General features: G+C 40.8%; 1 protein-coding gene across 3 annotated transcripts in view; it reads left to right on the top strand.

Annotated features, from left to right (window-relative positions):
- coro1cb (coronin, actin binding protein, 1Cb) overlaps window positions 1-11,585 on the top strand; it is a 175,334-nt gene extending 163,749 nt beyond the window's left edge. For 2 of the 3 annotated variants that reach the window (XM_041202432.1, XM_041202433.1), the window contains exons 10-12: window positions 2,183-2,419; window positions 6,624-6,695; window positions 10,908-11,585. In XM_041202432.1, coding sequence (XP_041058366.1) covers window positions 2,183-2,419; window positions 6,624-6,695; window positions 10,908-11,027 — 429 coding nt within the window. In that variant the 3' untranslated portion in view covers window positions 11,028-11,585. The remainder of the gene's footprint in view (window positions 1-2,182; window positions 2,420-6,623; window positions 6,696-10,907) is intronic. The other variant, XM_041202431.1, reaches the window with a different exon arrangement.
- The last annotated feature ends 268 nt before the right edge of the window (window positions 11,586-11,853 follow it).

Genomic DNA, 11,853 nt, shown 5'->3' on the forward strand with positions numbered 1-11,853 from the left:
GCCAGGATCATCCAGTCCTCCGGCCCCACCAAACATCAATGGACTTTTGGCTGAGAGGCAAAATCTCCCAGGGTGGGTCCTGCCCTGATTGGGCTGGAAAATCCTGGCTGATGTGATATGGCATTGATTCCACTGGTGACTAAGTGAATCAAGAAGTTCTGAGACTTGCCTATGGCTGGAGAAGGGTTGGTGATGCTAAGAGGCCTGGATGGTGGAACAGGTTAAATATCGTAAACAGTGTACATACAACCTAGGAGGAGGAGTAGTCCACTTGGCCCTTCAAGCCTACTTCACCATTCAGTAGGATCATGGCTGATCTCACTGACCGTAACCTCACCCCATTATTTAACAAGAATCTGTCCACCTCTGTCTCAAATATTCAAAGACTCTGCTTCCACTCTTTTGAGAAAGGGAGTTCCAAAAACTCACTACCCTCGGAGAAAAAAATTCTTCTCATCTGTGTCTTAAATGGACAACCCCTTATTTTAAAACAGTGACCCCTAGTTCTCGATTCTTCCACAAGAGGAAGCATCCTCTCCACATCCACCCAGTCAAGACCCCTCAGGATCTTGTACGTTTCAATCAAGTCGCCTCTTACTCTTCTAAGCTCCAGCAGGTACAAGCCCAGCCTGTCCAATCTTCCCTCAAGACAACCTGCCCATTCCTGGCATTAGTTTAGTAAACTTTCTCTGACTGCTTCCAGTGCATTTACATCCTTCCTCAAATAAGATGACCAATACTGGATGCAGTATTCCAGATGTGGTCTCACCTGTGTCTTGTACAACTGAAGCATAACCTTCCCACTTTGATAGTCAATCCCCTTCGCAATAAATAGTAACATTGTCTTAGCTTTCTTAGTTACTTTCTGTACCTGCATATTAGCCTTTTGTGATTCATGCAAAAGGACACCCAGATCCCTCTGAATCTCAGAGCTCTGCAATTTCTCACCATTTAGATAATGTGTTTTTTTATTCTTCCTGCCAAAATGGACAATTTTACATTTTTCCACATTTCAACTCCTTTTTGCCAGATTTTTGCCTACTCACTTAACCTGTACCTCCTTGTAGCCTCCTTATGTCCTCTTCACAACTTACTTTCCTACCTACCTTTGTATCATCGACAAATGTAGCATCCATACCTTCGATCCCTTCATCCAAGTCATCATATAAGTGTGGTTGTGAGAAAAGGGGCAGAGCAATGATAAAATGGTGGTGAACTGTTCCAGACAGGATGGAATTATCATCCCTCACAACCCTGGGTGTGCTTTTGGGGTAAGACACCTAGGTAAAGAGTAGGAACTTCCAGGGAGGAAGGGAAGTGAAGGACAAAATACTAGCAGCTGTATCAAATCAATCGCTGGCAGAATTTGGAGCGAGTTATTTGCTTTTATTGCAACAGAAAAGTAATAATTGGAGGAGGTGGGGGAGAGTGCAGTGGCTCTGGGGGAAGGCAAATATTTTTAAAATTGAATTCTAGCCCCCCCCCCCCCCCCAAAACACGGAAAACAAGAACTCTGCTACCCCCATTGCATCGGGCATGTTCCATTTTGTTTTTAAAAGAAAAACATGAATGAGTTGTTTGTGTGTTTGCCTTGTCAACAATCCCTTGTATGGCACACTTTCCTCTATTTAATTCCCTTGCTTTTGTAAAGTTTCATATAACAGGGCAGGTATCATTCATTTGAGGTAAGACTTCCTCCGCGTGCAGGACTTTCACATTTCGTGGACATGCCATTGAATAATGAACAGATCTCTCCCCATGTTGTTGTGAGGAGGTTCTGCAGAAGCACTCCTTTAACCAAGTAGTTTGTAATTAAAATTTAGAGTTTTCCTAAAAGTAATGCTGCATCAGGGTCGAAGCCAGCTGATCATGATATCCCACATCTCACTACATGGACTGCAGGAGTTCGAAGTAGCTCACCACCACCTTCGCGGGGACAGCTATGGGTGTGCAGCAACAGCTGAGCTTACTAACAACACCCATCTTCCAAGAATTCATTGGGGAAAAACAATTAATGGCATTAACTATAACTCACTTTCTCTTTATAATATAGTTCATTCTAATCAGAAGACTATACGTTATATCCCATGCTTTTGAGTAACCTGGCTCTAGACTGAGGTATGTTTGTTGCTGTAAGTTTCTTATTGACTTATAAAATGATGCATCCTTTTTCCTTTTCTAGTCTGACCTTTATCAAGATGATTTATATCCCGATACGCCTGGACCAGAAGCAGCATTGGAAGCAGAAGAATGGTTTGAAGGACAAAACAAGGACCCCATTCTCATCTCCCTGAAACATGGTTACGTACCTGGGAAAAACAGAGAACTTAAAGTCCAGAGGAATCGTTTAGACAAACCAGTACTGAACAAAAAAAGTGACACTGGCAGCACTCCCATGAAGGGACCCACCCTCAATGCTGTAAGTACATCATACAGGCTGCTGTTGTGTTATTTCTAAGCTCCACATGCACAAATTAGACAAACTAGTCCTTTCCAAGTGTTGAAATCTAGGCTTACTGCAATGTCTCATTGACTCGTTCCTTTTTAAACCTCAGCAGTGCATTAATTCCATCAGTCTTCCCCACTAACTACCGTGGCCTTCTGGACTGCATGATTTAATCCTCCCTCTCATTCTATTTCCAACCATAGTGTCACACACTGTGGACAAAAACTTAGAAATTTCCTGCATGGAAGAAAGTCTGTGCCAGCCAAAGAAGAGCTATCCAGTCTAATTTCACTTTCCAACTCTTGGTCCATAGCCCTGTAGGTTATGGACCTTCAGTTGCATAGCCAAGTATTTTTTAAATGCTGTGAGGGTTTCTACTTTACCATGCTTTCAGACAGAGAGTTCCAGAACCCCGCCACCCTCTGGATGAACAGGTTTCTCCCTGACTTCTCTCTAATCCCTCTGCCAACTACTTTAAACCTCTCACTCCTGGTTATTGATCTCTGCTAAGGGAAACACGCCCTTCCTATCCATTCCAACCAGGTTCCTCATTATTTTATAAATCACAATTAAATCTCCCCTCGGTTTCCTATCTTCCAAAGAGAACAACACCAGTCTATCCAATCATTCCTCATTGCTAAAATTCTCCATCCCTGGAAAATTCTTTGTATACCTTCTCTGTACCCTCCCTAGTACAATCATGTTCTTTCTGTAAAGTGGTGACCTGAGCTGTAAGCAGTACCCTAGCTGTGACCTAATTAGTGTTCTGTACAGTTTTAGCATAACCTTCCTACTCTTGTGCTCTATGCCACAGCCAATAATAGAAGGTATTCCTTCTTAATCATCCTATCCTGTCCTACCTTCAGGGTTCTGTGGACCATGTGCTCCAAAGTCCCTCCTCTTCTACATTTCTCAATATCCTCATGCCTCTGCCATGTTCCTCTTCCCAATTCCCTTACCTCACACTTCTCTGGATCAAATCCCATTTGCTGCTTTTCTGCCCATCCATTGATATCTTTCTGCAGTTTACAGCTTGCCTTCTTGCTATCATCCAGATGGCAATTTTTGTATTATCTGCCAGCTTCTTAATCATGTCCACTAGCTTTAAATCCAAACCACTGACATATACCACAAAAAGCAGAGTTCTGCTGGAAATAGCCTTCCAGTCACAAGAACATCCACTGACCACCACCCTTCGTTTCCTGCCATTGAGCTAATTTTTCATCCCACTTGCCCTTGGATCTCAAGGGCTTTTTGTTTTCTGACCAGTCAGCTATGTGAGATGTTGCTAAAATCCATGTTGACTCATGTCAAATACGCTGCTACTCATTGAATTTTGAGGAAGTAACGAGGATCAATCAAGATAGCCAGACTTGCCATCCTTTTAACAAATCCATACCAACTGTCTTTGATCAATGCCTTTCTAAGTATCAATTTATACTGTTCCCCAGAATTCTTTCCAATAATTTGCATAACAACCAAATTTAAAATGACTGGCCTGTAGTTACGTGTTCTATCCCTTTTTTTAAACAATGGTACAATATTAGCAATCCTTCCAGCACCATGCCTATAGCCATCTGTGCTTGGTAATTTATCCACTGTCAAATACTAAACTTGTTAACTCCTTTTTCACTGTTTATCCTATCCAATATTTCACATCCTCTTTAACTGCAGTGACTTAACTGGTCCCCTCTTTTGTGCAGACACATGCAACGTATTCATTAAAAACCATGCCCACATCTTCTGCCTCCACACATGGCTTATCTTTTTTGGTGTCTAATTGGCCTTACTCTTTCCTTAGTTATCATCTTGCTCTTATGTATTTATAGAACACCTTTGGGTTTTCCTTGATTTAACTTGCAAATATTTTTTCTTGCAGCCAAGCTAAATCTAACTGATTTATGATCACTACCACCAAAATGCTCTCCCGATGATACCCCTTTCACCTTCCCAGCTTCATTTCCTGAAAATCAGTCTTGAACTTCCCTTCTCTAGTTGGACTTGCTATGTTCTGGCTATAAAATTTCCCTGAATGGCTATGCCTTTTACACTGATTCTATCCCATTTAATATTGGTTAGCTGAAACCCCCCTACAACCTCTGGCAGGTTACACTTCCCACCCTCAAAAAGCTCGGAACTACTCCATGACGTCCTTGACCCTGGCACTAGAGGGGTAACGTGCTATCCTGGAGTAACTTCTGTGACTGCTGAAACACCTGTCCCTCTACAGTCGTATACCATATCACCGTTGCCTTTCTGACCTACCTTCTCTGACTGCCCCACTCTGTCCCTTGTGCAGCTGAGCCACCAATGGTACCATGGACCTGGGTCTGGCTATACTCCCCAAAGGAAGCATAAAGATTAAGCGTAACTTTCTTGCTTTTGTTTGCTATGCCTCTATTAATAAAGTCAAGGATTGCACTTCTTTTAAAAAAAAATAAATAAATTACCTCCTCACATTATCCAATCACCTTCAAAATTTGCAGCTTCATTTCCCTTCCATCTTCCCAAAACCTTCCAAAGACTCCTGCACTGTGTGCCTGGTCCCCCTTGTCAGATTTCCATTCCCTCTCACTCTTAAGCTGCGGGGTGACATCTCTTGAAGTGTGCTATCCACGTAGCTCCTGGCCTCGAGAATGCACTACAGCGATGCCAGCTACAGCTCAAGCTCCAAATCCTGGAATTCTCACACGACACAGGGTGTGCATTCGAAAGGACCAAGGTGCCGTGTTTCTATGTATTAGACTAATTACATTTTACTTCCGCCCACTGCCCTAACTCAGGGTGAAGGTGGGAGAAGACTAATACTTGCCAACCAATCACAAACCTGCTGCCCTGTGACATGGCTCCTTGATTTTTTTTTTTTTTTTTTTGTTGTGTTTTGGATTCGATGAATATTTGCCTCAGGTTGTGCTCTGCCCTGGGCCTTCTGTCCTGCTGTATTTATACTCCTGCCACCTGTGCTCTTGCCCCCTCCGATCATGTCTGAGCCTTTGTTTAAGCCTCAGATTTGTTTCAATTGATAAAAAACAAGCATTAAAATTTGGTCATCCCTCCCCAGCACTTCTTGCAACACTCTTTAACTTGTTAGGAAACTTTTAGGAAGATGGAAGGAAGTGAAACCGTGCATTTTGAAGGTGATTGGATAATATGAGGAGGCAACTTTTTTCTTAATTCATGCAATCCTTGGCTTTATTAATAGAGGCACAGCAGACAAAAGCAAGAAAGTTATGCTAAATCTTTAGTACTGGCTTGGCCTGAGCAGGAGTATTATTCAATTCTGAGCACTTCACTTGTTCTCAAACAAGGCAGAAACTGGAACTTTAACCTAGCTGTCTCTAAACCAAATAACTGAAATAGGTGTTCTCAGTTCAAGTAGTCGTTTCACTTCAGTCTCCAACCAGTCCATTAAAAGCTGCAAGTTTCTGTTCTGATAAGCTTCCACCCTGCTTAACCACAAACCAACGATCAGGAAACTCCCAGAGTTTTGGGCCCTGTAACATAACAGCTGATTAGGTCTATCAATATGTGTACAGTTTCCCTCTGGTCCATTGCTGCATTAAGCCAGGGGGGCTTAAGGAAGGGCAGGACTAGGTGTTAAATATTCCTGAGTACAAGGTATTTAGGAAGGATGGGGCAGGAAGAAAAGGAGGAAGAGTGGCTGTGTTGGTTAAGGAGTGCATTGCAGTGCTGGAGAAAGAGGATGCCCCAGAGGGTTCAAGAACAGAATCAATTTGACTAGAGCTAAGGAATAAAAAGGGTGCAATTACATTGCTCATTGTACCCTATTGACCACCAACTAGTGGGAAGGATGTAGAGAAACAAATCTGCAGGGAAATTAGAGATGCAAACATTATAGAGTAGTTATAATGGGGGACTTTAATTACCCAAATGTAGACTGGGATAATGATAGTGTAAAGGGCAGAGAGGGGCAAGAGTTCTTAGTGCATTCAGGAGTATTTTCTACAACAGTATGTGTCCATCCTAACAAGAAAGAAGGCACTGCTAGAACTGGTTCTTGGAAATGAGGTGGGCCAAGTAGATCAAGTTGTCAGTGGGGGAGCGTTTAGGAGACAGTGATCAATGTACCAAAGGGTTAAGGACGATGGTAGAAAAGGGCAATGGATAATCCATGGCTGAAGTGTTAAATTAATACTTTGCATCTGTCTTTACCAAGGAAGCAGACGTTACCCAGGCCATGGTGACAGAGGAGGAAACCCTGTCACGAGAAGGGTTGAAAATTGATAAGGTGATATTGGATAAACTTGTCGGTACTTAAAGTTGACAAGGCACTGGGACTGGATGCGATGCATCGAAGGAAGTGAGATTGGAAATTGCAGGGGCACTGACCATAATCTTTCAGTCTCCTCTAAACTCTGGTTGTGCCAGAGGACTGGCGAATTGCAAACATTACACTCTTGTTCCAAAAAGGTTGCAAGGATAAGCCCTGCAAATTCAGACTAGTCTATTTAACTTAGATGGTGGGGAAGCTTCTATGAACAATTATTCGGGATAGAATTAATAGTTACACGGAAAAATATGGGTTGATTAGGAAGAGCCAGCATGGATTTCATAAGGGAAATTGTGTTTAACTAACTTGTTGGAGTTTTTTGAAGAGGTAACAGAGAGGGTTGATGAGGGTAATGCTGTTGATATGGTGTACATGGACTTCCAAAAGGCATTTGACACCGTGCCGCACAATAGACTTGAGAGAAAAGTTATAGCTCATGGAATAAAAGGGATAGTAGCAATATGGATACAAAATTGGCTGAGCAATAGGAAACAGCGAGCAATGATTAATGGATATTTTTTGGGCTGGAGGAAGATTTGTAGTGGAGTTCCCCAGGGGTCAGTATTGGGAGCCATGCTTTTCCTGATATATATTAATGATCTAGATGTGTAGGGGACAAATTCAAAGTTTGCAGATGATACAAACTTGGAAGCATTGTAAACTGAGGGCGACAGTGTAGAATTTCAAAATGACATCGACAAGTTGGTGGAGTGGGCAGATAGGTGGCAGATGAAGTTCAATGCAGAGAAGTGAGAGGTGAGAGGTTTGTTTGGAAGAACATGGGGAGACAACATAAAATAAGGGGTGCAACTCTAAAGGGCAAGAAGGAGCAGAGGGACCTGGTTGTTTATGTGCATGTCATTAAAGGTGGCAGGACAGGTGGAGAAAGCTGTTAATAAAGCATATAGTATCCTGGGCTTTATTAATAGGGGCATAGAGTACATAAGTGTTATGGCACAGCCGATGATACTTGTTGAGCTGCTCAAATCCTAAAGGGAAACTTGAAACAGCTGCCACAACTGTTTTGCAATTTGTATAAATTTCAAGATGTGTGCCTTGAATTCAGTAGTAATAAGACTACTAAGCCTTGTAGGTTTCTTACAAAACTAAATTAAACCTTTTATTAATAGAAATAATGATTTTAAGTACATATAGATCTACAAATTATACTATGATGGCTTCTAAATCCCCTAGTTAATCTAAATCCCAGTTACACTTTTGTTAAGGCAACAGTAAGATGCACAGATTTTAAAAGACCCTAGCAAAGAACATGATACCCTGAACAATCTACTTCAAAGTGAGTTTTCTTAACTTCAGTTCTTTGTAGACAACAGCTTGAGGCGTTGATGCTAAAGGCTTTTCACACTTGTTAGATCTTAGAATGCCTAACCTTACACACAGCCTTCGCTCCTTTATACAAATTTTCTCCTTTGAATGCAAATTCCCATTGTTTCATTATGCTGATGGACTTTACCTTTCTAAAAATAAAAATCTCTCATAGTACCAATTTTACCAGTAATCTTTGAGAAAAATAAACTGTTTCTTAACTTCCCCTGGCTAGGTGTAATATTTCGCTTCCTCTTTTGAAATCAATCTAGCCCAGTTTATTTAAAAATGCAAATATTCCCTTGACACCTATGTTTACCTACTTAACATTGCAAACCTAGCTTATCTTCTATTACATCACTAAATAGCCAAGTGGTTATGGTACTGGGCTTGTAACCCCAAGATCAAGAGTTCAAATCTCACAATGGCAAACTATGAAACAATGTAACTTCATCTGAATAGGAACAGATGGAAACGTGTTTGTACTCGAAAGAGTTACATCAAAGCCTTCAGACCAGCTGTCTTTAATTCAATTAAGTCACACACACACACACACACACCCCACTATTATTCTAAAGAGCAAGGAGGCTATGCTGAGCTTGTATAGGACACTAGTTAGACCTTAGCTGGAGTATTGTGCACAGTTCTGAGCACCATACTTTAGCAAGGATGTGAACACATTGGAGAGAGTGCAGAAGAGGTTTACAAAAATTGTTCCAGCGATGAGAGACTTCAGCTATGAGGATAGATTGGAGAAGTTAGGACTGTTCTTGGAGAGAAGAAGGCTAAGAGAAGAGTTGATAGAGGTGCTCAAAATTAAGAGGGGGCTGGACAGAGTAGATAGGGAGAAACTGTTCCCGCTCGCACAGATTTAAAGTGATTTGCAAAAGAAGCAAATGTGATGTGAGAAAAAACTTGTTCACACAACAGGTGGTTTGAGTCCGGGATGCACTGCCTGAAAGTGTAGTGGAGGCAGATTCAATCGAGGCATTCAAGGGGGCATTAGATGATTATTTAAATAGAAACAATATGCAGGGTTATGGGGAAAAGGCAGGAGAATGGCACTGAGTCATGATGCTCATTCGGAGAGCCAGAGCAGACATGATGGGCCAAGTAGCCTCCTGCATTATAACAATTCTGTTATTTAATTTTTAAAAAGCTGTCCACTGTATATTGTGAATGAAACAGAAGTTAAGTGTTTTTCCAAATGTACTTCATTTAATGAGTTACCTTGTGACTGTTGTGCAGGAAACTTGGCAGCCATTTTGCACAATGCAAGATTCCAAAAACAGCATTGAAATGAATTCACTAGTTTTGATGTTTGGCCTTTAACCTGCTAACAGATAGCAACTGAGCCTAGTGCTTGGGTAAAGAAAAATGGAAGACAATTAAAATTGGTGATTTTTTAGAGTAGGGTTAAGATTATACCACTAGAAAGAAATAAAGCATAAATTTATGTAGTGCCTTTCATATCCTCCAGAATGCTAAATTCATTTCACAATCGGTGATTTGCTTTGAAGCATTTTCAGTGTAGTTGTTTACACAAAATGTGGCAGCCAGTCTGCACCCAGTAAGTTCCCACATACAGCAGTGAAATAAATACCCAAGTGATCCGTTTTGGTGATAATGATTGAGGATCATCATTCGCCAAGACACTGGGAGCTCCACTGCTACTTTTCAGATGGTGCCATGGGATTTTCTTTACAACCATCTGAACAAACAGGTCTTTGGTTTAATGTATTTTCTCAATTATCTTTGGATGAGCTGAGTTCTATATATAATTTAGTGTATATAGTAAAAAGCTGAGGTCCCAGTACAGATCCCTGGAGAATATCACTTTTTACATCCTGATAGAGAACTACCCAATTTTCCCCACCCTTTGTCTATTACTTCTTAATGCATTACCAACCCACATATCAAGAATACCTCCAATTCCAGCACTTTCATTTCGCTAATAATCTCTTGTGTTGAACCTAATCAGTGCTTTCTGGAAGCCCATGTAGACAACATCCATAAAGACACACCTATCCACCATTTTTCCTCAAAAATTCAACTAGATTATGACCTACCCTTCAAATCCATGCCACCGTTTTTTTGAAGAGCTGATTTTTTTTTTCCCAAGCACTCGATAGTAGATACTCCTCTGGTAGATTGCATTTACAGTCCCGCAATTGATGCTAAACTAGCAGGTCTATATTTTGCCTCCCTCCCTTTTAAATAATGAAATGATGTTTGAAATTTTTGGATCCAAAGGTACAATTCCCTTATCTAGAGAGTTTGGAAAATTGAGTAATATACTTAAATTTCCTGACCTATTTATTTTAGTACCCTATGAACAAAACTAAAAGGTGTTGGTGATTTACCATCTTAAGTGCTATTATTTTCTCCATTACACTTTGTAATTTAAATCCACTAAGTTCCTCCCCCTTGGCTTACTTTTAGGTTCTCTTGCAGTTTGTCTACTGCCACTGAATACAGATGCAAAGGACTCATTTAACAAGTCAGCCATCTAATTCTTATCCATTATAATCCAGCTTGCAACCATTTCCCACTGCCACTCTTATTCCTGTTCATATTTATCAAAGCTTTTGCAGTTAGCTTTGATACCCATTGCAAGTTATTTTCATATTCCATTATTTGCACGTCATTATTTGCCTCCACCCAAATGTACACTCTGCCCTCTACCACCTATCCAGAACTGTCAAAATTGGATCTTCACTGAAATGTGCAGCAGCTCCTTAAAAGTAGTTTGAACATGTTGAGAAATGTTGTCTAGTGCCCACATTCAGCCATTTCCAACACTGTACTGAAAAATTGAGGTTAAATATTCTTTTGTCTTTTTAGAATTCTGAATCCAAGTTGGATGAGTTGTTGCAAGAGGTCAAAACTCTGAAGGCCACCATCGCCAGCCAAGATGAGCGCATTGCCAACCTTGAGAATCAGATGGCCAAGATCACTATCTGAAGCCTGTAATATGCTTAATTATAGGGGTACAGTTATCTGGTGTGGATTATCGGGAATCGTCCAGTCACCAAAACTCCAACCCTCGCTACCCTGCCATTGGTGGAAGCACCCTTCAGCATTCCAGTATCAAATTGCCCTCCTCTCTCTCCTTTCTCACTGGACTAACTTTGTTACAATTTGGAAACGCAATTCACTTTTTTTTTAAAAAATAGAATTTATTTTCAGGATTTTTAACAGAGGAGACAATTGTCTCTCTTTTCCTCCACGCTTTCCACATTGAAAAATATAAGTATTAATTTTTTTATTCCTAACTGAAGTCCTATGCATATATAAAGGTGTGCTCTACTCTAATACTAGAGTGATTTCCAGGTTACACGGGCTTGTCTGTTTCTTGTCTGTCAGGTACCTGTTTTTAAAAGTGACTACACATTCCATGTACAAGTGCACCAGCACCATTGAAGAACACTTAATGGGTTCAGCTCTTATAGAGCAAAGAATGGTGATCTGTCATTAAATATACTTCCAGTTACAAAGATAAAAACATTGATTATAAAATTACTCTGGTGTTGTGCGACTTTTATTTTAACTTCTCAGGAAAAAAAGAGCTACTGTTTAGAAAACACTTGCATTTGGTTTGGTTTATTCCATCTCTCTCTGATGCAGACTCTCTTAAACCATTATGTTGCCCAAGGGGAGGTTCTTCCATGTATAAGCCTAGTGAATTAGTGTCAGGAAACTATTGACAAATGTTGGAAAGCACCAGAGCTGAGCCTGAAACTGTCTTCATTGCAAATCCACACAAGCATTTTCCAGCACTAGGAACCCT

The sequence above is a fragment of the Carcharodon carcharias genome, chromosome 13 (genome assembly GCF_017639515.1).
Source record: "Carcharodon carcharias isolate sCarCar2 chromosome 13, sCarCar2.pri, whole genome shotgun sequence".
In the NCBI taxonomy this organism is placed as follows: Eukaryota; Metazoa; Chordata; class Chondrichthyes; order Lamniformes; family Lamnidae; genus Carcharodon; species Carcharodon carcharias.